We start from the raw sequence: 25,639 nt of genomic DNA, 5'->3' as shown, positions 1-25,639 counted from the left end.
CCCCTCAGCCTCCGTAAAGCCTGTCAGCCGGCTGCTGGTTTTTCAGTCAGGGTTGGATTGCCTGTCTTCCCTGGCAACAAGCCCATCATCTCTTGGTCACAGAGCGTTTTGTTTTTGTCACAGTCTGGTGGTGTGACTGGGCTCTCCAGGGTGCCCTGTCCAGCCCGTGACCACCCACCAGCCCTACCCACCCATCCAACCACCCAGTCAGACGTTTCTGAATTATGGATAAGTCTGGATAGCTTATGAAATATGAATTTTCCAAAGGAGACTTGTGAAAAACACAAACACCTTCAACCCTGATAACCTTGATGGAAGACACATTTATGTGTTACTATCACACTGAAACACAAACTTTACACTTTCACTACTGGGGCAAACATATCTCCATGGTGCATAGTACACTTTCCCTTCTTCGTGGGTGTGTTTCCTGTCACTTTCCTACGGATTTTACAGTCACTCGGTTAATTCTGTCGACACAAAAGTCTCTAATATGATTAATATTGTTTTTTCCCCAAAGTGTTTCAGATGATCCAAGCTGTGTGGAACGACAGGGAGGAGAGAGGAGGGTGAGAGTAAACCGCCCTCTCTCTTTCCCTCTCCTCTCTACTAATGCGCACACACGCGCGCGCTGCAGACAGACAGGAGAGCGGCAGACCGAACGTCTGTCACGAGCTGCCCGTGAGATTCAGCAGCAGTCAGATGTAGTTTCTAAATGGAGGATTCATGTTTCCTCCCCATTGGATCCCAGCATCAGAGCCGCCGTGCGTCTCACTCCTGCAGCCGCAACGGGGACAGACAGTGAAGACATTGGAGAGACAGAGTGAGGAAGGACGCACATCGACTGACTCAAGTGTGAGGAAGCTTCCAGTCCAGCATTCACTTCGTACAGACAGGGAACGATTTTATTGGTGAGTTTAACTCTTTTTGGCTGTTTATTTTTATTTATTTATTTAAAGTCTACTTTGGAGTATTTTGCAGAACACGTTCAAACATAATGATTCCTTGCAACACGAGAGACCGGAACTAATTTTAATGTTTCCCAATAACATTTTTGTCTCTCTTATTGCGTTATGTGAATTTTCACATTGTGCAGTATGAGAGTTTAGAGTGATATGGTTTTGAGTGAAAACTTTAAAATGGAAGGGGGGGGATACCCTCCCCTAAGCAAAGCTCAGGACTCGTGGAGAAGTCTTTGGGACCCTTTCAAAATAAAGCACCTGTGACAGAGAGAAATCCACTCAGTTTTTCGACAGGCAGCCCGTCTATTTGATTTGTGTGATGTTGTGTACAATTTTTATTCGTGGCGGAACGAAATGAATAAGCCCTCTGCTCACTGTCACAGGTTGAAGTGAACTCAAGATATGCGTGACGGAGTAAATGTGCCGAGCGCAGATGGAAAAGGGGGGATGGCGTGTGTGTGTGTGTGTGTGTGCGCGTGTGTGTGTGTCAGGAAGAGAAAGATTTGGTGCGTAAGCGACCTGTCATGCATCATTTCCCGTTCACCAAACTACCGCCGTTAACGGGCAACAACAGCTAGCCACGTGTTGTGAGAAAGGGTGAGTGTGTGTGTGTGTGTGTGTGTGTGCGCGTGTGTGTGTGTGTGTGTGTGTATGTAGAGAGAGGGGGGCGGGTGTTGAGGTTGAACGCACCAAAGAGGAAAAAGGAAAACCAGAAACATGTAATTTCAAGCTAGACTGCACCCACAAAATGCATGGGGCATCAATTAGTTACATGGCTGTGTATGGGTGCTTTCCATATAGCATGGAAATCTATTTGGAAGCATTTGAAAAAAACACTCATTAGTAGTGAGGTGCATCCAGCTTGTCATAGCGGCCATGCCAGCAGTAGTCTAATATTCACGACTTGTTCTTTTTCCTCAGAAATTTAGTTTACCTGTGTTAAATGGTGGATTCCTTAAGAGTCTACCTCAGGGTTTAGTAAATGGATGTCCCAGTCCAAACAGTCTTCCTGTGCTCATAAACTGTTGTTTTTTAGAGCAAAACAGGCTGCACAAGGAGCTGTGCGACAGCCCAATACATCAATGTCATAATTTGTTTTTATCCTCCACATGCAGCCTCATTAAAACACTGTTCGAGGTGACTATTTTGCTGCTTGGGGGGGAACCGCACCTCCCTCAAGGCAACTTGACATGCTCCCAGTCTGCTCTCTTGTCTGTCTTTCTCACCTTTTCTGTCTGTCTCTATTGCCCCCCTCCTTCTCTTTTTCTCCTCATTCTGTTCTTGTACTCCTTCTCTTTCCCCATCATCAGCACCCCTCCCACCCCCCAATTCCCTGGATAGAGACTGAGTGGAGCTCCAACCCAGTGGGAGGGAAGCCCACTCCTCAGGACTCAGTCTGTCACCTCTAATTTTGAAATGGCAGTGAAACGCAGACAGCGCAACACAAGATCTTAACAATAATGCAGCATTTTTCACTGACATACTTCTAGTTTTTTTGTTGTTCAACTACCATGCATCATAAAAAGCGACTTAATTCAGAGTCACACAGTGTTAACAGGCCAAGCATTCTTTGCATATACAGTGGTCATAATGCCATCTACTTGCAGGCAGTAGGAGTTATGGCTTCCAAGCAAGCCCATAAAGTCCAATAATAAAGGAGACTGGAGGCCAGCAGTGACAGTTTTATTTGCTGATACTTGCTGTAAATCAGTTTTGTGCATCAGGTGCAAAAATGAACACAACAAGAAACTATATTACATGCAGCAAAAACAAACACTTTTTGTCAGGGGGTGTATGGTAGTTGTAGTCAGGGGTGGTGATGCTAGAAATTCTGGGACCTCTGACAATGGCTCACTCAAGACTATGAAGTAGTTCTTGGCCTCCCACCAGTGTTTAAGACAAAATCAACATGGTAATAATTAACTAGATTGGCATTCAGTGGAGCAGCCAAGACCAAACGTCTGGTCTTTTATATTAAGATCCATGAATGATCTCCTGAGAATTACCCAAAAATGTCAACAAAAAAGCCCTATCTCATAATGTTCTTATATCTCATAAGGCACCAAAACTTATTGGGTTCTTCCCTGGCCCATACACCATCCCTCTACCAAGTTTGGTGCAAATCAGTTCAGTACTTTTTACGTAATCCTGCTGACAAACAAACAAACAATCCAACCAGACACTGGTGAAAATGGGTAAAAAGTCAGTGCCGTCGATTTTAGAACTTCAGATAAGCAAGTGCATCTACCTACTCACTCTTAACTTCCACTTAATGTTTTTGTAAATGCCACTTCTTACGTTGGTCCTTAATGTTAACGCTAATGCAGGTTTGTTATGAACATTAGTCATAAAGTGAAAATGCATTACGAGCAGAGTCCGTCATTACTGGAAAGATTCAAAGTGCATTACCGCACTTATATGATGACCACAGAAAATATTGTCAGGTGAAAATAATATATTAGGATTAAGGCTACTGTTAAACTGGCTATGCTTATATATTGGCGAATATTAAATTGCTGCTTACATATCAGTATTGGTTTCTATAGCAGCCCATAAGTGACAAGAAGTTACAGATCATTAACCAGAGTATCATTATCTGATTTTTAAACTCTCGCATTTCGATATTGGTCGAACCTTAGCGGAGATACTTCATAGTTTCAGTTATAAATCACAGCTTAGTTGTGTTACATCTTAAAATTATTTTTGTGTCACGAATATGAGACAAATGTTTAATTCAGAATGTCATCAAACACAGGAAAGCAGCAAACCTGAGAAATTGCAGACTGACACCAGAGAATGGTCAGAATGTTTGCTTAAAAAAATGCTGATTGATTTTCTGACAATCAGCTAATTGATTAATTGTCTTGTCATTGCAGATCTAATCTAATCATTATTCAGTGTTAATCAGTGCTCAAGGTAAAAGTAGTGAATGTAACCATAACAGCAGTACCTGCAGAACTTCAATCTATGCTCCTAGTTTTGTTTCTTATGACAAATTGATGTCATAAAATTGTATAATGAGCTCTGAAGTGTCCTGACTTAAAACGTAATGGACTTTGCTTTCACCTTGTCCATTATTTCCATATATCCAGCTAGCTCATCATGCATTATTGCTTACTTATTTCTCATCCTAGCACCTGATGCTACCTGTAGCTAGTCGGCCCAGATGGGGATTACAATTAATGGGTTTAACAGTATATTTCTCATATACAGTAAAGTTGTTTTTCTTAAAAAAAAATCAATGGTAGATGCTTAAAAATGTGAATTTTAACTTTGGTCCTGTTGGAGATTCTCCCTGGTGGTTCTATGTATATTTACTGTGAATCTTCCCAAGCCTGTGCATGTCTGTAGCTCTCCCTCTGCTGCGGATGAATACTGCTTCTTGGAAAGCAGGCATCCCTCACACACACCCTGAGTGGTGCGGGAGGTAGCAGAGCAGTGGCATAACGCAGACAGATTATGCTCTCGCGTAAATCTGCTGTCATTTCAAAACTCTCGGTTACAAGAGATTCTTTAATGAGAAGCCCTCTGCTACTCCGTGTCTATCTCCCTCTTCACTCCATTCTCTTTTTTACTTCTTTTATCTGTCTCTCTCTCCTGTCTTTCACCATTTTAATGGAGTTTTTTTTATTCTGCCTGTGTGTTCGTGCGGAGAGCAAGTGAGAGATTCTGTTTGAAGTCAACATGTAGAGAAAAAGGCCTCGTATGTAGTAAAAAGGCCTCGAGTGATGAACTCGCTGGAGTTCCTACCTTGGTTTTTTTTTTTTTTTTTTTTTTTTCATTTGACGTTGCGTCCAATTAGAGAGATCTGTTTCTAAATCTCACAGACAAGAGTTCATCTGTTAAAGTGAAACCTTTGTTTTGAAACAAAACCACTAGAGTACAATGACAAAGAATGATGAGATGTTGGATCAAACAGTAGAGCTGTGGGCTAGTCAAGACCAAGACCAGAACCCATCATGTTTTCTTTGAGAGCAATAAAACCAACTGCCACAAGCAAAATAGTAAGCAAATTACTCCAGATTGTTATGATTTTTTAGCACTGCATAATGCATTATGCATAAATAAGGACAATGAATTAATGTTTTTTTTCTTTTAATGAAAATTGAGATCATTTGCATAGGGATAGGTTTGAAATTGTATTAAAACACTAGAGCCAAGGCTAAAGGGCAAGAAAGTTGAGAAGCTCATCTATGGAAAGTGCAAATCACTCTCTGTGGACATTTCTGTCTTTCCCTAAGTGCTTCTCTTTACATCTCTGTTACTGGAAATTCATCACCATTATCATATTTTGACCACATATTTCTCCTCTGTCTTACGCTTCATTCTTCCACGCCCAGTTCCCAAGCCAGCTGTAGATAAAGCCTGCTAAACATCTCAGTATTAACCTGCCTGTGTCCCTACAGCAGAGCATATTAAAGCCCAGGCCTGGAGGGATAACGTTTAGGAGTGGATCTACATGATCTAACTTAAACATAACTTGAGGCTGGCTGACTGTCTGGAGACACTGTAATAGTTTTATGGGACTTAACAGGCTCAGCAGGAGAGCACTTCTGCTGCAAAAACTCATTGAGCCACCAGACAGAAGGACTGAACGAATGGAGGGAAGAATAGAGCATGGAGAGGGTTGAGGAGCTCCCAAAAGGAAATGTACTGTAGGCAGGGAGTGATAGAAAATAGTGTGGAAGAGCATAATGTGACATTATAATGTAATGACTGGAGGATCAAAGAAGGTAGAAATGGATGAGGTGATGGTGATGAATTAAGAATGGAGGAGAGAGAGAGGGGTTTGGGGAACGGATTGAAGGAGCAACACAGGAGGGAAGATGACAAAGAAGGTTGGAGCGAAAGTAAAAGTCAGGATTAACTGATAATGAGCAAGGGAAGGTTGGGGATTCTTGTAATCAGATGGACACAGAGAGAAAGAATGACTAAAATTAATAGTTTTCTGCAAGACTAATCAAGGCCATTGTGCCAACAGAAAGAAGGGAGTTGTCGTAATCAAGGATGGCGGACAAAAGCAGAGGAGAGGCCGAAGAGAAAAGGCGTGATTAAGGCATGGGTCAGACAAGGAGAGAGAGTTTTGCAAATCATGAACAAGACAAACTGAAGAGCTAATGGTATGAGAGTTTAAGAAGGGGATAGACAGGTCAAGAGGGAAGGAAAGGATGGTGGGAGGAAGAAGAGAGGAGAGAGAGTCAGATAAGATGTACTGTTTTCTTGCGCGCTCTCTCTCCTTCTCCCAAAGCACCATCCCTCCATCTCTCCTCGTTTGTCCTCATTATGAAAGAGCACGTTGTATTGAAAGAATAATGACTCTTAATTGCTTGTTCTTTGTAAAATTTAAAATGACAGAATGTACTATCTCAAGACAGATGAGCTATGAAAATGTATCAGAGATGCTGCCTTATGCAACTTTCTGACCTTTTGGAAATGCACTTACTATGCGTTCAAAGCTGTAAGTCACCACACACACACACACACACACACACCAGGCTTAATGTAGTCTGTTAGGATCGTTAGCCGAGTTAACGTCCATGCACTAGGCCCAATGGGAGTTACTGTGTCATTCTCCATGGTCCCCAAACAGATACAGAGATACGGATATAGACCTGCCTTTAGGGGTAGACATACACACTCACACACACGAGCACACGGACATGCAGATGCGCACCTCACCGTGAGGCTGTTACAAGCCGTGGCAGACGGGGATATTAATCGTAACTGTGGCGATGGTTTGAGGGTACCGGCGCTGTCACATTAGATTAGCTTGATGATGTCTGGCCACACCCTTCTTCTCTTGTCCCTTACCCCTCTCATGTCCTCTCTTTTTTACTCGCTCAACTCATTTGTCATTCTGCCACTTTCCATCCTTAATCATTTGTCGCAAAAGCCCCCCACACTTTTCTTGTTTTTCTTTTTATGCTAACCCAGATCTTCAGGTCTAAATTGCCTGTTGAATTTCAGGAGAGGAGGAATTTTAAAAGAAATTTCAAGCCCCCCTTTAAATTTTGTTTCCCGGCACTAATCCTCGAGGGTATCTGCTGGTCCTTACGCAATCCAAAAAAGTATTAGAATAACACAGATTTCTTTGTGCTCTGAGACAACCCTTGGATCAACATGTATATTGGTTGCAACATGGTTAACGTCTCCTCTCCTCTCCTCTCCTCGTCCATCTAGTCTCATGTCGCTCTGCTTGACAGGGCAGGAAATCAGTCTCATTTCTGCTTTAATTCGTTCTGATCAAACATGTCGCTCCCAATCAGCCCTATTTGATTAGGAGATGCCCGTATCATAGCCCACCAAGCAGGTAATGGCTGGCACTCATATTTCAGCATTATTGCACTGAGAGTGTGTGTGTGTGTTAGATGCACACATTCTTTCCCGCAGCTCAAGCTCGCACGTGAGAAATAGCATTTAGGCTTGTGTGTGTGACTATCACGCATGCTCTATTGGAAGTGCTAATGTGTTCTGTATATTTAGAAACTATCTGTTTCATGTCTCCTAGTCAAGCCTTTGTTAACACCCTTCCTTGTTTTTCTCCTTTTATTTCCCCTCATATTTTTTTATCCTCCTCCTTTTCTCTATCACAGAGACATGGGGTGTAGGCTCCCTAAGCTGCGGAAGGCAGAAGAGAGGCGAAGCCCAGGCAATATCTACTCCACCCTTCGAAGGCCTCAGGTGGAGACTAAAGTGGGTGTAGCGTACACCTACCACTTCCTGGATTTCCTGTTGGGGAAAGAAGGTATGGATGCTGTAAGAGCATACATATTTTGTCCATGGTCTCTTTATGACAGTTCTCCTGTGTGCACTTAATTTCATTCCATTCCATTTTTTCCACTTATCCTGGATCGGGTCACTGTTATTCCCTCTTACTGTGTTTTAAGTTTTTTCTGCGTTCTTTTTTAGAGCTCGGGTTCGGCCTATGAAACCCAATGGGACATGTATTTTATGTGACTTGACTTCTCCCACTCTTGCATACTTGAAATAGTCATCTGTTACTTGTTTCTTCATGTATCACGTCTCTATCAAAGATGATGGACAAATTTTGTCAGTTTAAGTTCAACCTTTGCTGGTGTCAAAATATCAGCTTCACCATAACCATGAGAAATAATACTGAAAGGTTTTTATAAGTGTGATCAGATTTATGTTGAAAATTAAAGCTGCACTAAACAGTATTTTTGCATTTACAATGGAGCAAATAAGTATATGTGATAAAAGGGGTTGCTTGTAGTGATAAACCCATAGAGAATTATTACCCAAGTTGGTGGAGACCAAAGCAGAGCTAAAAAAAAAAGAGTGAATATTGGACTTAAATTTGCCAGGTGGCCTGAAACATGACTTCAGTAATTTTGCTCTGTGTATGCTAGTTCTGTGAATAAGCAACACATTAGTCAACTACCAACTTTATAAGGTGATAACAGGTCAGTGTTATACTTTCCTTTTGTTGCATTGCCACCAAGTGGCCAAAATAAATCCGTAAATGCAGGTTTATGCTTTGTTTTTTTGTTTTTTTACTTTCAGACAATTACTCTTAGCTTAGCTTAGCTTAGACTTAGCTGTTCTTCTATTCCAAACTAGTTTCTTTAGCTTCCCTGGTTAAGTGAAACCAAAGGTTCCCTCACAAATTGACTAGATGAGGTATTCATAGCATGGATACTATACTATTTTTTTTGGGGGGGGGGGGCTTCTCAGTGCAGTTCTCATCAGCTCCTTTGCTCCTCAAATGCCAGTGATGAGAATTCAAAGTGGGTGAAATCACTTTATCAGAGTGTTTATCGTGCAGGCTGATGTAGGGAAACAGTGAATGAATGAGTGACAGGAGGGGCGATTTCAACACTGCTCAACTGAAAAGAACAAAATCTTGGCCATTAGATGCAGTAGGCAAGCTTCATTCAGATCTGATTCACATTTGTCCCAGTTCCAGTCTGGAGGAGGGAACAGGCTCCAAGGAATGTGTCTTCACATTTGGTTAAAATCCAAAGTAATTCAAAGGAATTCTTTTTACTGAGCACCTTGTTCTGTTTTTAAGCACAATGTGGTTGTTTACTCAACTTTTCTCTTGAACTCTGCTCTGCTCTGTCATGCTGAACTCCTGGCTATGGTGTTTGTGTTTGTTCCACTCATAAAATAGCCACAGTTGCTATTCCAACTTTAACCAGTTAAATGAAATGTTTAGGTCAGCAACTCTGCAGGAACTGTTTTTCCCCCCTCATACTGTAAGTATCTTGAGGGCAGAAAGTGGCTTATAAGCTGAAGTTGTGTCTGTTTGCAGCTCCTGTTGCAGAGAGTTCAAAGAGTTCTCTAATTCTCAGATTCAGCTATATTGTGCATGCTGTAGCCATGCCCTCCAACTTCCCCCTGCCTTTCGCTCACACAATGACAATATACCAAAGCTGATGTGTGTTTGCATGCTGTCTAGAGTACTGTGTGTGTGTGTGTGTGTGTTTTTGTATATCTGTTTCTGAATATGAAAAATTGTGGGTGTGCGTTTGTGTGTGTGCACGCTCCCAGCGTCTTGAGAATGTTTGATGAGAATCCTCTAGAGGCATCTGGTTTCTAAAAATACTAATTCTGCCATTGTGTTGGTGTGGACTGTGAAGAGATAGAAGGGAGGGACGGAGCGAGGGAAGAGAGAGGGGAGGAGAAGAAACAGATAGTGTTAAAGCAGATATGAAAAAAAAATCAACCTTTTTTTTTTCCTTATGGCTTAATGTTTCTACAAGCCGGCGCTGGTGCACTCCATCACCCGACAAGCTGAAGCAGGTGCAAGTGGCTCTACTGAAGTCCTTTTTAGAAGAGTTTCCAATGCAACACTGTAACAGACAGCAGGCACAGCGCCACGGCCAAGTGGCAGCGGTCCGGTTGCCAGTCGGCTTCGTTTTCAGCCAGCCCTGTTATGTTTGGCAAATGGGTTAGCCTTCAGTGTTGGCTGAGAGAGAGATCTGGCACCCCAAAATGGTGGTGGTGACCAAAACAGACAATAGACATGAGGATTGCTCGTCTTTCTCGTCCCTGAAGGCAGCAGCAGATAAATTGTCTAATTGCAGCAGCAGCAGCAGCAGCAGCAGCACACATATAGATACAGAAAGACCGCACACACGCGCACCATAGTGTTCATACAAGCTGCTATGCCGCCTCATTCAAGCTCACACAAAACACTTTATAGCACTTAGTCAACAGAGTTTGTGTTATCTTTCAACAGACAGGCAGGTCATTTATATGGTAAACTCAATGACGATACCTGAGCTGCTTAAGATGGGTATACTCTATTTTAGGATAAACACAGCTACTATGAATTGATTGTGTGTGTGTGTGTGATTGTGAGTGGGTGTGTGTCTGCCTCTCTCTGTCTCTTTCCCTTTCTCCATTTGTGATAGAGAGACCAAGAGAAGTGAAGGATTCCTGAAGGATTATCTGATTGTTTGTGGAGATTGAGAGACCTCATTCCCAGCAAAGGGATTTATTTGTATTTGTGTGTCGTGTGTCGTGTGTGTGTCTGTGTGTGTGTGTGTGTGTGTGTGGTGTGTGTGTGTGTGTGTGTGTGTGTATGTATGTATGTGGGAAGCAGATAGAGGAATCTGTATGTCAGTCCATGACATTGAGGAAGCCCACGGTCAAATCCATGCTTTAATTCAATTTGGCTTCCATTAATAATATCATTTCCTTGCCAACGTGACATGACGACTCTTACACAGTAATGAAAAACAAATATCTTTGCTGGTGCCCCTCTGAGATACGTGAGACTAGATGGCTGTTTATTAAACTAAGTTGTGTTCTCAGGAAGAGGAGCTTAATGGCCAGACTGAAGACGAGTACAGTGTAGTCTCCAACTTGACCTTTGACCGGCGAGTGATGAAACTCCCCAGAAACAATGTGGCTGATAATATGGTGTCAGCTTTTGTTTTATGAGCTCTAGCAATGCTTGAGCTGAAAAATATTTCCATGTGACTTCCAGCCCAGCTCGCTCGCACTGGGTCACAGCGACTCAGTGGTGAATCCAAGGGGGGATGAAGAGAAATATGTTCAATGTTTCAGGCACTGGCCCTGTGGTTCACACATGGACAATTTATTAGATTTTTCAGCTCCATCTCATCATATGACCTGAAATTCAATGTCTTATTTTACTGAGCAGTCCTATTACTCTCTAATCACCAATCTGCTGCACCTTGACACATTGCTCACCTTTACAAAAAATGCCACGATTGCCATTATCCCCATTGTAACATTGATTGGTTACCTTGACATGTCAGCATGAATGTAGAGTATGAAATGTAACAGCCAGGTGTGACATTTTAACCCAGACTCCTTTGTGTGGAAGCTGCGTGCAGATAATGAGCGGAAGAAGACGGAGAGCGCGCGGAACAGTAGCAGAAAAGAGGTAGAGTGGAGAGAGGGAAAAAAAAGTACCAAAGTAGAAGGGAGAAAGAATAAAGTCAAGGAGGTGTGACAGAGAACTGCAGGTGAGGGAACGAGCAGCACACCAAAACAAAAGAATACGGCGAGCGTTATTCCGGTCTGGAGGTGGGTAGGGCAGTAACAAGAGTCTGGAGAATGAGGAGAGAGGAAGAGAATCCAGGGAGAAAAGAGAGTTAGAGGTGTGAGAAGGAGAGTGAGCGGGAGTCAGGAATCTGCCGATGTGTGAGGAGGGAAGTTAGGTGTGATGCTGTGTGACTAACGCTGGTCTCTGGAGCAGACAGTGAGGAGCTGAACTCTGCTGATGACTTTCTGCCACCCTGCAGAGACTGAGACCCACTCGGCTCATTAAAACTTACAACATGTGACTAATGCTCAGATGTGTGTGTGTGTTTGTGTTACTGTTGTTTTGTGCTATATACCTGCGAGGCTAGTTTATTTTGCTCATGTACGTATACTAGTATACGTACATGAGCAAAAGTATACACAAGTATTTGTGTGTGTGTTTGTGATCTACACCTGAATATTATGATAGATAGTTCCTCTGTTGATATATTCCTCCTACCTTACATGATATATCTTTGCTATCTGAATCTGTGTGTGATATATTTGGCTCAGAGAGCAGGCAAAGACAAATCCATCAGTTTGTGACATCTGCACTTTTCCAGGTAAACATTTTTTTAGATGAAACATCGTTGAAAATGCTGATCTGACATAGTTCAACCCATTTTTCTGGTCAATTTTTTTAATGTCATTCCAGTCTTATTGGCATAGAGCCTGTAGAAAATGCCAGCAAAGACGGCAGAGAGCTGCTATGTGTCAAAAGTGAGCCAGACTGGAATTCACAGCATCACAAGTACACGGTACTGTATGCGCCTTAAGCGCCACACTGTGTTCTCACCACAGAAAACCTTTTTTCTGCAGCTTGTACTTGTCAGCCATTTTTGTGAACCCTGAGACATTTCTTGTAAAGCAGGCGCTCTGAGGAGATCAGACCCCATTTGACAAAGCTCAGATGCTGACCAACAACTGTCATAGCCCGTGGCTACATTCCCCAAACAGCGGGGAGCTCCTGGCTCCAGGAACTTGATTATTTTATAGTCACTGTTTTGGCACATATCCTCGCCTAAAAGCTCTGCAAGTCATTAGAAAGCTATTTAAATAAACGTGAACCTCCACCAGGCAGAAGGATAAGCCTTGAGGGTGGCTGTGAGTAGTAATCCCCATGCATCACCTAGCAGGCTTAGTGCAAACTCTTTCGCATGTGCACACACTCAGACAACACATACTGTGTGGCAAATGCACAACCCACTAAATATGCTTTACAGTCTCTCATACACACACACACACACAGAAATTCAGGGATTTGAACAAGGAATTAATATGCCCTTCCCAATGGACCAAAGGAAGGGGGATGACTCTCACACTCCACGTGCGAAATCCAGGGTCAGAAAGTGAGTCGTCGCTCACAGACGCACAGCGGCTGTCGTGTGGTCAAAGCTGCGGGTTGAGACAGAAATAGCAGAGCGGGAATCAACAGCTGAACAGCCGCTTTTTGCGTCTGTTAGACAATGCACCCGTTGGATGTGCGTGTCTGTATCTCTGACAAACACTTGTTCCCACTCTCATGTATACATCCTCATGCACTCACATACACATGCTTTACTGTACCTCTCTCTCTCTCACTCTCACACCCTTAAAGTCACATAAACACATAATGTAGTTGCACACACAGAAACACACTTGTGCCTCTGCTCTTACACTCCTTTGCACACCCTCACACCTCCTTGCCCTCTCTAGCTGGCAAACTGTAAAACTCCACCCGGCTTTTCTACCCTGAGCCGTTCCCATGTTCCCATTCTGGAGCAGAATTGCAGCCTCCCTCCCTCCCCTTTTTTTTATTTTAAATCCCACAGTGGCAGACGATATAAATGAAGTCGCTTCCCAGCCCTAAAGCGCTGCATAACACCCTAATAACTTCTGTATGCCTAGCGTGAATTAGCTGCGATGCCTTGCCCCACGTCTCGTCGGTGGGTGAGTGCCAGCCGTGCAGAGCTAATGACGGCTAATGACTGTTTACGGTGACAGGATCGTTGTTATCCCCCTCCCCCACCCCACCCCGTCACCACCACCACACCTCTCCCCTAACTCCCCCCTGCTGCCACCCCACCCCAGTCTCCAGCTGTTATTATTATTATTATCACTGCGCTGCTTTTGATAAGTCCCCACAGACAGCCGTTTAAGTGTTTGCTTGATGAAAGGCTCTCACTGGTTCCAAGCAGTTATGCCAAGATGATGTGATGCTTGGATTTTCTCAGGGAGTAGGTTTTTTTTTTCCCTCCTATTGTTTAACTGAGATGGGAGAGTGTGTGTTTATGTGCTTGTATTCTAGCATGCGTCCAGCTTCTCATTTGTGTGTATGTGTTTGTGCGTGTATGTGTGAACAGGCCAGATGATGGAGAACAAATTGAAAATGAGATGGCTTGCACATCTCTTTTTTTCCTCTCCTGTGTGTGTGTGTGTGTGTGTGTGTGTGTGTGTGTGTGTGTGTGTGGTTAATTTATTCAGGTTATTTTCTCTTCTCCAGACCCATGCAAATGAGATTGAATGGGAAAGGATGACAAGCATTCAGGCACAGACAGCCTCATCTCTCTCCCTCTCTCCTCCCTCTCCAACACTGTTCTGCTAACTGCCTCTCTCTTTCCTGTCTCCCTTCTCTTCACCTCTCTCATCTTTTCATCCTCTTCTCTCTCTCTCTCTCTCTCTCTCTCTCTCTCTCTCTCTCTCTATCAAACACACACACACCTGGTTTCACTCAGTGACACAGAAGCACGCAGCCCGTATATGCACGTGTTCCCCTTAAAAGCCCATGAACGGAGAGAAAGCCTCACCACAATGCACCGACCCCGAGAGGGCGGTTCTCGCAAACGTTGCGCTCTTCCCTGGTGGATTTGCTATGACAGTTTGCTTCCATAAGATAAGCTCCGCTAACCATTTCCACTGAAGTGAAGGGGTTTTTCGTGCCATTGTGTTTGGTAATAAGGCAACCGGCTCTGTGTTGGGCGATTGCTGCTAATACCACACGCCCCAAACAGGCAATGTGATAGCATTGTCTTTTCAAACCTTTTGATATGTGTGTGTGTGTGTGCGCGCGCGCATTTGATTAAACTGTGTCTGTTAGTGCAGGTGTAGCCTGTGTCTGTTAATAAGGATGAGTGTGTGTTTAAATGAGCACCCCCCCAGCATGCATATAAGTGTATGTCTTTGCACACTTGTGTGTTTTCCAAGAGCCAGACTGTACTGGTGACAGTGAGGACAGAGGCTAATAGTTCTGGTGTAATTAGTTTCAGATTTAGCGTGAAGATGCCATGTGTTGTTGTTCAGTGGGAATTATCATAATGAAACATGCTCTCTGTCTTTGTTCCTTCACACCCTTTGTCCCCTTTTTAACACCCCCCCCCCCCCCCCCCCCCCCCCTTTTTTTCTCTTCTCCCTTTTCCTCTTTGTTCCAGCTTTTATCCACTACCAAACACCTCTCTACCACTTCTCCTGTTCTCTTGCATCCTTGTCTCGACCATGTCCCATTAGACTCCGTGCTGATGACATTTTTTTCTCTCTCCTGTCCTCCCCTATTGCAGAGGTGCCGGTGTCCTCGGTACTGTGTCTGTCCTCGGTCAGGGAGCTGCCGGTTCAGGTCAGGGAGCTTTACGCGCAGGGTTTCGTCCTGGTCGCCGTCCACCCGTTTGTTCACCCCTGCGGCCCCCGCCACGCACACATCCAGCGCCAGCTCCACAGGGCCGTGCTGGTCCGAGAGACGCCAAGGTACACAAACCTCAGAATACACTCCACTGAAGAGTTTTGACTCTTAACAACTACACTGCAGAGTGATTAAGATAAATTAGATGATTCACTTGCAGCCAGATTTAGAGAATAGTTACTTGGTAGCAGCTTTTGCGACTTAGCCAATTGAAGCCAATTGAATCCCATTATCACAAGCAAAATTCTGCACCTCACCTCTCTCTCTCTTGATGTAAAATTAATTGCACATGAGTCAGCCACAACTAACTTTAGCTCAGTGCCCCAATTCCTTCACTTTTGACTATACATGATAATATCCTGTACTGTGTGAATACCCTCTATACTGTGTAGGTACTGTATCTCTTCTGTAACCTAGTTCTTCTTTTTATAACCCTCTTCTGCTGGTGACAATAAAAACTACAATATTTGCCACCATATTTGGGCAGAGTATAGTTTTCATACCTCACCACTCTCTCTTCTCCTGGTGCGGCATACAATGCTAGTTTTATTCTCAGCATCTCTTCATGGAAGTTAATGACAGATCTGATGCAAATAGAAACCATATACATCCATGCAGAGACCTCCTCAGACTCTTCATTATCATTTCCGCAGTCTGTCAGTGGATTCATTTGTAGTTCATTTCCGTTTTGAGTCATGAATAATGGCAATAATTTTTCCCATTTTTGTCCCAGTGTTGCTGCTTGCAGTCTTATTTTTTCCATTAAGAACATTTCCTCAGTAATCAACTGCCATCGGCAGTTTACATACATTTCACGGCTCCACGGATGTTTTCTGACATTTCCAAAACATGAGTAACAATACATCAAATGACGTTCTCTCCAGCATATCTGACTTCAGCTTACTAGAACTTTATGATCATTTAGATGAAGAAACTGTCTCACATAGAGACGGGGACCCCTGTGGATCAGTCTTTGTGTCTCTTCACTCAGAGAACTGGGGTTATACATGTAACCCTCTATTGTCATCACTTTTTCATTGCAATTAAAGGGAGTTCTTTGCTTAGTCTACAGTTTTATGCATCTTCTTCAACGTGCCCTTTTAATGTGAATTCAAGAAATAGCGTATTGTATTCACACACACAAACACACAACACACACTCTAGTGCACAGGCAGATGCCAGGCTGCTCCTTTGATGCCCCTCCTGCCAAGTGGTCCTGCTGCTTCCTGGCACCTGTCACCGTGGAGACGGCTGATTGCATCATCAGCGCTCGCCAGAGGGGAATGGCGCGCTGAAAGAGAGAAACCATCTCTCCATCCTTTCATCTGCTTTCTTCAGAGATGGCGTCCCCTCTTTTCTTTTGTCCTCCTCACCCCTCCCTCCCCCCTTTGTCCCCTTTACTCCGCCTTTTATCTCCCCATCACCGCCATCCCCTTTCATCAGAAACCCTAAAAGTGAAAGAAGAAAAATCTGACAGATCTACTGTTTCAAATCTAGCTGGGGAATGTCACTCATGCCTCAGAGCACAAGATATTACCACGGCCTTCCCACTGACCTCAATCCAAATCTGAAGAGGCGTATCTGAATACTCCTTTTATAATGGTGTCCTGCAGTGGGAGCAGAAGGAAATTCAGTCCCTTATGCTGTCTAATAAGTCTATTGTGATTGTGGTGAATGTGTGCTCTCCTTAAATGGAAAATTCACCCTGCTCCAGAACCCACGTTATATTTCTGCTGTGATTGCTCTTGGTCAATAAATGCTCATGAACATTAGCTTGTCCATAGAGTGTAGGCTCGTTTAGACTGTAATGTTACTAGGTGCTGGAACTGCTCTGGAGGTAATGCACGGGAAACTAATCTAAAGGAGACAGCCCAGGGTAATGTTATAACAGTGCAGGTACATTTAACATTTTCTGGTTCATAAGAGCAGAATTGGACGGAGGTCAATTACATATGATTGATGTTTTGCAGTGAATATTTGTTTAAGTGTTTTCATTTCTCACCCTGTAGTTCAGAGAAAAGCCAACTGAGGTGGGCAAGACATCGTCTGGAGACAGATGTGTGTGTGGCGGGTCACCAGACCGCTGACCCGGAAGTGATCCAGAGCTACGTCAAGAGGGTGAGTTCGAGGGGGCGCAGAGTTGTGCCAACACAGGCCTCATATTGTTCACTACTCATGAATTTGTCTTCAAATAGTAATTCATCAAGGCTGGGATAAAAATAATGATCTTTGTTGTGTTATGCAAACAAATCAGTCAATATTCTTCAAAGACATTCAAGAGGCTGTAAGACTGTAATTTCTAATAGGAACTTGGTCATTATCATTATGTTTTCAGGCCGTTCAACCGTCCCATTCTCGTGAACACGATATCTCACAAACGCCTAGAGGGAATTTCTTCAAATTTGACACAAGAGTTCACTTGGACTCAAGGTTGAACTGATGAGACTTTTGTGGTCAAAGGTCACTGTGATCTCACAAAACACATTTTTGGCCATAACCCAAGAATTCTGACAAATTCTGACAAAATTTCACACATTTCATAGAATAAAATGATGAAGTGATTACATTTTTTTTATTGAAAAGGTTAAAGGTCAACCTCACTGTAACATCATATTTGGCCATTATTCAATGCTATAACTCTGGAAGAGAAGGGGAGACAGTGACTATATTTCACATGTGGTCAGATACTGAATTGGTGACACTAATCTTGGGTGCCCATCTCAAAACGGTGGTGACTGTATAGATCTTATGTGCTTCTGGGTTGTAGATGTGTGTGATATGAGTCTGGACAGACATGGATGTAAACAGCAACTTGACTGGCTAGCGGAGACATACAACCCTGAGGCAATAATTTTTAGGTCAAGGGTTGCCGTGGCACTGAACACTCAGTTGACATCCAGTTCCTCTTAAAATATTTTTATTAGTCTTGCATAGGCATAATCAGGTAGGTTAAAAAAATAACATAAGAAAATATACCTGTACAATGTATTTCAAAAGAAGGAACAGCCAGTGCTCCCTAGCAGCCCCTTATTTCTATACCTGACAGAACACTATCACATCCAGTGGACCTCTGAAGTCATGTACGAGACTGAAAAAAGGAGCGAGGAGTAGGGAGGATGGGACAACATTAATAAATGAAATAAGAAAATACAATAGAATAAAAACTGCAATCACCTAGTCATCAAGTCAAAGAGGGGATCCAATGAGATGAGAAGAGACTCTCTGATGGAAACTCTTATCTTTTCTAATTTAATATGAAAAAGAATGTATTTCAGCCAGCTAACATAGGAATGGGAATGAAGAGTTTTTTCCATTTAAGAGCGATAAGAAGCTGGCCAATTGGATTGTAAGAGTAGCACTAGAGGAAGTGATACAAAGTGGCCAGTTGTGACTTCATGAATACAACTGAAGTAAGACAAAGACACAGGATTGGTTACATCATGTCTGTTACCTAGTCCCCTTAATGAGGTCAGTATCTGCACTGATACTTATCTGGTGTATTGGATCATTGTATCCCCTAGAGAGTGTGTTATGTTTGATAGCCACATAGAGATCTGTTGAGAGGCACAGGAGGTCACAGACTACAGGCAGGTGGTCCACATCTTCATGACTCCAGATGTCTTTTTAAAGAATCATGTAATTTCTGTTGGAGGGTGCCCTTTTTATTTTGTTCTCAAATAGCACTTTGGAAATGCTACACTGCTGGAATTATTATCCTTATTGTTTATAATCATGTCTACACACAAAACAAAGTGGAAGTCGATTTAATACAGTGGGTTATAGGTAATGTCCAGTCCTAAACATTTCTCTTCTCTCATAATTTCTTGGCATATTTCGGTATTTTCAGTGTCACTTTTCTTCCTGGCTTTCTCCTCCTGGAGTGCAGTGCTAAATTGGTGGAGTAGTCTTTTAACAAAAGCGATCTAGAGATGTAGAATCCACCCCTCCTGCCATCTCTGTCTCCGTACTTGTTGCGCTGTGTGTTTTCGTGTGCGCCTTTCATGTTGGTGCAGCACTGCTGTGACAGTGAAGCAAACATTACTGGGCACAAAAGGCTACAGGCAACAGTAGATGTGACTGCCTATAATTGCCTGTCTGGGCCATATGGTAACCCGGACTCTGGTCAAGACACGCAGAGCTTCTCCAATTCAAATGGAGTAGATTTGATTAGAGGTTTTCCATTTTAAAGTATTGCAAATTTACCTGATTGGAGGGGTTTTAGCAATTCATTTTGAGGGGAAGCTGAACAAGGACCAGGTCCAGTTGTATAGATAGACCCAAGTGGGCTATAAATAAAGATGGAGGAGGAAAAGAAACGAGCAGAACAAACTGGATTCCACCTAGTTTCGTTAGTTCACGCTAGTTCATGCACTTGTAACTGAGAAACAAAGGGAGGAGCAGTACAGTGAATGGAGCATTACAGTAGTTGGGGTAGATTATAGTGAGGGTTAACCCTAGATACCCCGCCAACCACAGCGTCATCACTGGCATTTATCAGCTATAAAACTCACTTTTGGTCTCTGCTCATGAATTCGCCAACAGTCCTACAATGGGAAATGAAAATGTGCTCTATTGAATAGATTTGCATCTGAACACCCAGAGCGCACAAAGGGAAACCTGATTGGATGGAAATGCACATCACTGAGTATAATGTGATAGGCTCCGGCAGCGTGACATGAATAACCAATCAGATCACAAGCTGCCAGAGAGTTCGAGATAAGAACCCAGGAGCAGTACCGGGCAGACAGAGTGACAGGATGGGGTGTGGGTGTGTACATGCGTGCATGTGAGAGTGTGTTTTCAGTTTTGAAATTCTACACCTCTATTTTTCCAGCACTCACTAGCCCACCCACTCTCAATCTGTCTCCAGACATAGTCATCAGATAAAACTGCGTGAGTGTGTTGGATGTTATAGACAGACTGTTTAGAAATGTGACGTGTGCGCATGAATGAGTGAAGTGTCAAAAGTAGTGGGTAATAGGGGAAGATGTGTCTCATTATTGTTTGGTGGTAGTTTGCAATCTGATTTCTCTCCTGTCGAGCCTGTCTAAAACTGTCAGTGCAAATATCAACTGACAATTAACCACCAGAGCTCCATGGGAGGGAGCGAGACACACACATATACACACACGCACACATGCTGTCACACACGTGCATGCACGCGGATGCGTTGAGATAATGAGGTCCTTTTGTCATTTGAATATTTGATCTTTGCAGATGATTAGGTAGGTTGTTATTTTGCAGAATATCTGCTCTGCATACATCAGCCTTTGTTTGTGTGTAAATGAGGCTTTGTTTGTCTGACTGTAGTAGAACAGACTGTACTGTAATTTATTTCTGGTGCTGTGAATGACATCTTTTATATTTATGTGTCACTCAAATTAGATTCTAATAGATATTGTGGGTGTGTATAGGTGATAACATTGTGTGTGTGTGTGTGTGTGTGTGTGTGTGTGTGTGTGTGTGTGTGTGTGTGTGTGTGTGTCATTCCAACAGATCCAGGATGTAGCAGAGCAAGGGGTGATGTTTGTGGGCTTTCTTCAGCAGCCAGGTGGGGGGCCCTGCTTCTTGGGGCACTGGGACCCAGAGGATCTGTCGTCCTTACATTCAAGCCCTTCGCCCATACATCGACACCCCTTCAGCACCAACACCAGCCCGACAGATCTGACTGAACCGCATCAAAACGGCACAGAACCTGACCCCTCTGACCCCTTTGAACCTCAAGAGTTAGATCATGAAAACGTAGAATGTAACACACAGCCTTTGGTGCCCAGAGAGCCAGACTTCAGCCCTCTGAAACCCAGTTCAGAGCTCAACACGGAGGAGTCTAATGAACAAAGTCAGACCTCACAGATCAGTTTCAAAGAGTCACTTGAATCAACAAACCAACCTCAAAATCACAGTAAACCTGGTGTAGACACAGCTCAGTGGTGTCCAAATCAAAACCCTGCAGATACCCATGGGAGCCAGCCATGTCTCAGGCCTACAGAAAGCACAGATACAGTCAGGCAGCAGGAGCATAGTCTACCAGAACACGAAGAACCCACAGAAAAACAATTTAACCTGCCAAAGCAGAGAGAAAGACAAGGTTCAAGCTCAGACAGCTGCCTCAGCTCTCCAGAACATGAACGCAACCATGAAAAAAAGTCTGGCTCTGTCTGTACGGATGGGCAAAGCAGAGTAACAACACACAACAACAACCACATTCGGCTCAAGAGTTCAGAGAAAGATAAAAGCACAACTTCACCACCAGCGCAGGCTAGTAAGTAACGAGCGTCCTGTCTGTTGTCTAGTTTGACAAGTCATTAGTAAGCAGATCTCTCTCTGCAGTTGCTAATTTTCCTGTTTATTTGTGTCTGTAGGGATGCAGCTCTTTGCCCTGTACAATCACACAGGGGAGCTGAACACTTCTCTGAGGTTCTACTCACTGAGGGTGCCGCTCCGAGTTCAAAAGGAAGCAGGGCTAATCACAGAAGTTGACGCACACTGGCTTGACCACATGACTCAGCATTTCACCAGCGGTGCACACCTCATTGATGGGTTTTTCCACCTTGGAGATGATAACGGTATGTTTGATGAATATAGCAATAAACTGCAGCAGACTGTCATTCTCAAGTTGTTTTCATCTCATGATCAGACACAGGAAAACATTGTGACTACAGGCAGAAGCAGCATCATTAAACCTAAAAGTTCAGAGTTTATGTCAAAGATGAATATTTATGGGATCACCAGTGTTTGTATAGTTCATCAGAAGGGAGCCCAAATGCCAGTAGAAAAATTCTTGCCAATCCATCCAATAGTTGTCAAGGCATTTCACTACAAAGCACAATTGTTAACAGCATGGTGGCACCAGAGGAAAAGCCATGTGCTCACCAAAGTCAGTAGGATTCATCCTCTAGGGACCATGAATGTTCAACATTTTATGGCATACCATTGTAATGTACTGACCAACATTGACATTGCCATCCATAGGGCCATGCTGCTAACATGGCTAAAAACAGCCTTCATTCCTCTTTCACTTTATGACTTCTTAAATAAATGACTCAAACTTGTAGAGGAATTTCCTTGCTTTAGTTGCAGTGGTGCTCGACGAGAGGAAAAGGCTGCTTCCGGCTGTAGATCTATGCTTCACTGCAGGGTAATGGATGATATGCGCAGAGTTATGTGCCGCAAGTCCGCGGCTTACAACCATAAGTCACTGCTCAGTCACCCGTGGAATAAGTAGGCTTAAGCCATGGGGGAGACAGGGGATCAATAGCAAGAGATCGGAGACTGTCTGAATCACATACATCCCCCCTCTGTTCATCTGACTCTGTCCCTGATTTGTCCTGTTTTCTCTCCAGACAATGGGGTCTCATCTGTGGATAGTGTGTTCATCTTCCAGAGCTCTGCGGAGGAGACCACAAACACCTCCTATGATGCTATCGTGGTTGAGCAGTGGACCGTTGTTGATGTAGGTCTTTGACTTTTTAATACTCTGGAGAAGATGTGCACTTTGAGACAAATCCTTTGTGACTGAAGGCTTAAGCTGTTTTCTGTCAGACATTACGTAAGAGTGGAGATGAAGGGAACCAGTGTGTGTATGCTTGTGGCTGGGTTTAACTTACCTGTGTGTTTTTTCCATACATGTATGTCTTATTGCATACTTGTTGGTGTGAGGGTTTTTCTCGCTTTCTCCTGCTCAGGGTGTGGTGGTGAAAACAGACTATATCCCATTGCTCCAGTCTTTAGCTCCATATGGATGGAGGCTAATGTGTGTGTTACCCACTCCAATTGTCAAGACCAACAGGTACAGAACTACACCCAAACACATCACCGTTGCAGCCAAAAACTCATATCTCTGCTGAACCCATCTTCTTCTTTTTCTTTACATCTGATCATTGTGAATAACATCATCTAAAACCAGCAAAGACTAATTACTGCTTTGTTGATTTCAGAGTGATTATTCTTTTGTCCTGGATGTTGCCCATCTAATTCTGTTTTGGGATTACAACTGACAGCGTATTTTAGATACACAGGACAGATGGTTTGAGATCTGACAAATCACGATCATGTGCTCATCCCAACATGAAACCGCTTTTGAAATCTGTCGGAGCTGCGAACAAAAGCTCCGTCGCTGAGATGCTCTTGTCTTGTAACCTGTCACTTTACAACCCGCAACAAACAGAAACCAGATTTCAATACATGTAGCGATATGCAGGCTCGTCAGATTATAACACAAGAGGTAACAGTAATGAAAGTGCTGCTCTTTTCTTTCCGCAGTGATGGGAGTTTGTCGACCAAGCAAATCCTCTTCCTTCAGAGACCTGTTTTGCAGCGCAAAAGAAAAGACTTCAAGGTTTGCTCCCCTTTTTCTTCCATCTCCGCAGCACATCTGTCACTTATCTCTGTTGTGCCTTTAGGATATGTGACTTTATGTCACAGAGGGTGCCATTAAAAAGTCATGTTGCTAAATATGGGATGTACAGCAAATATAAACCCGCTCAGGAAAAAGTCTAATAATAGGCGAATAGACGGGCTCAAACTGTACAGGAAAGAGGCATCAATGAGAGAGGCTTTGTTGTGGTTTGTCAGGTGCCTGGAGAGATGGAAAGAAGAAAGAAAAAGCACAAAACCGTCTCAAACGCGTCTATTTGATTTCAGATGCTGAACCTCAGGGGTCGCAACAAGGCAAAGAAAAACTCTACAGGAGAAGAGGAGAGGGAGAACAGGTCCCCAGTGATGGAGGCAGAGATGGACAGGTTAAGACGAGACACAAAAGAAGAGGAAGAGGAGGCCAAAAGGAGGAAGAGCAGGGACAGCGGAAGAAACGAAGGGGCGAGCCCTCAGGAAGGCGGAGAGGAGAGGGGAGAGGACGCACGACATCAAAGGGGCTCGGCGTCCCTATCAGGGAGCAGGATTTCTGTCGAAGGCCGGGAGGAGGAAACTGACATTGACAAGATCCCTCTGTCCAAGCAGGAGAAGTCGGTGAGATGGACAGATGTGTGTCAGAGAGATGATGGAGGGGTCAAAGAGGAGGTGAAGATGGAAGAACGGATCAAACAGCAGCTGTTTTCAGGCGTCTGTTGACACATTGGGAACAAAATGGGAAAAGGTAAGCTGAAACCTGGTTAGTTTATCAAAAAAAAAAAAGGTCTTATAAAGGAGTGTTTTGTTGATCTGGATTTTTAGTTCCCCTGTGGACATTCCAGATGTAGTCATATATGCTGTATTTATATCATGTACTGTTGCTAACGCTTCAATCTGCTGTTTAGGACGCGAGTCTTTGAAGTTGTAGCTCCCGAAAATGGGAAAGTGTTGTGCAGTTCTTCTGCTTTCGGTCAGTGTTGCTATTTGATGTCTTTACATGAAATGAAATGAGACTGCACAGGACTACACTATACAGTAAAACTTAGAGGAAGTCTCTAGTCTAAGCCTTAAGTATTATTTTCTTGCCCATTGTTGTATTTTACTACTTTCTTGTAATAGGACTGTTAAAAAGGGAGTATTGATTTCACTGGGCTCATTGTATTTTTATATGTAAACTATATAAATTAAGATAGAAAGACAGGAAAAACACAAGGTATTTAATAAACTGCATTAAAGCCCAACTGATACATCTGCTTATTACAGACAGTATCAACTTATATGTTGGCCAATAAACAAGACACTGTAGTACAGATATGCCAAAGATGTTTGAGGAAATTGTCACTATACACTCACCGTGGTGTCATTTGTCTACCGCAGTGAGTTTATTTAAAAATGTTTCACTCAGTACATATCTTGGTCATATTTTTTTCAAAAACAAAATTTAGGGACTACTCTTAATTAGTTGAAAAAATCATATATGTAGTGATCAGATTTTTTTAAATATTGAAATTTATTTGAGTTGCCAAAAAAAAGAAAAAGAAAATAATACAGTATCAGCCAGGTTCTACACTATATTGAGGCAATATTCGGTGCATTTTACATGGTCTAATTAAAGGGTCAGTTCATTCAAATCATTAGTCATTAGCTCTAGTAGAGACTAGCTATGTGGATAGTTTTGGTTCTTTTTGTCCAGGTTTTGAGATATCTGTGTCGTGAGATTTTCTGTCTCCACCTCAGTATAATGAAGGTGATTTTGTTTTAGTTCTAACTAAAAAAAATCAAGATCTCTCTTCAGAAGTGATATGTCTGTTATTCAAGATAATAAAATACATTTGATGTGTTAATTTTTTTAATGCAATTTTTCAGTGCTGGGAGCATCACAAATCATTTCCATTCACCTGCATTGTATAGGATCTGTCTCAAAACCTGACCAAATCAAACCAAAATTGTCTGTTTAACAAGATACAAGACACAAGTGAGAAAATTCTTTTTTGTAAATTGAGTGAACTGACCCTTTAAGGGTTTCCTCTGCAGAAAATGTGTACATTAAAAATCAGCTATTTCTGACTTATTTCCTGGGGCCATCTGTGTTGTAAGTAGTGTGACATGTAAGTCTTTATATAAAAGCAGAGGTCAATAAAGTGTTGAAAAACAG

At 43.0% G+C, this 25,639-nt stretch overlaps 1 protein-coding gene across 1 annotated transcript; it reads left to right on the top strand.

Moving 5' to 3' along the window:
- The first annotated feature begins 548 nt into the window (after positions 1-548).
- rftn1a (raftlin, lipid raft linker 1a) lies at positions 549-25,638 on the top strand. Its single transcript, XM_018666775.2, has 10 exons — positions 549-911; positions 7,556-7,707; positions 15,017-15,200; positions 17,145-17,253; positions 20,632-21,397; positions 21,498-21,701; positions 22,479-22,588; positions 22,821-22,924; positions 23,398-23,473; positions 23,779-25,638. The coding sequence occupies exons 2-10, from the start codon at positions 7,560-7,562 to the stop codon at positions 24,202-24,204; spliced, it is 2,127 nt and encodes a 708-aa protein (XP_018522291.1). The 5' UTR covers positions 549-911; positions 7,556-7,559; the 3' UTR covers positions 24,205-25,638.
- The last annotated feature ends 1 nt before the right edge of the window (position 25,639 follows it).

This window comes from Lates calcarifer, linkage group LG3 (genome assembly GCF_001640805.2).
Source record: "Lates calcarifer isolate ASB-BC8 linkage group LG3, TLL_Latcal_v3, whole genome shotgun sequence".
Lineage (NCBI taxonomy): Eukaryota > Metazoa > Chordata > Actinopteri > Centropomidae > Lates > Lates calcarifer.
This window is presented reverse-complemented; position numbering and strand designations above follow the sequence as displayed.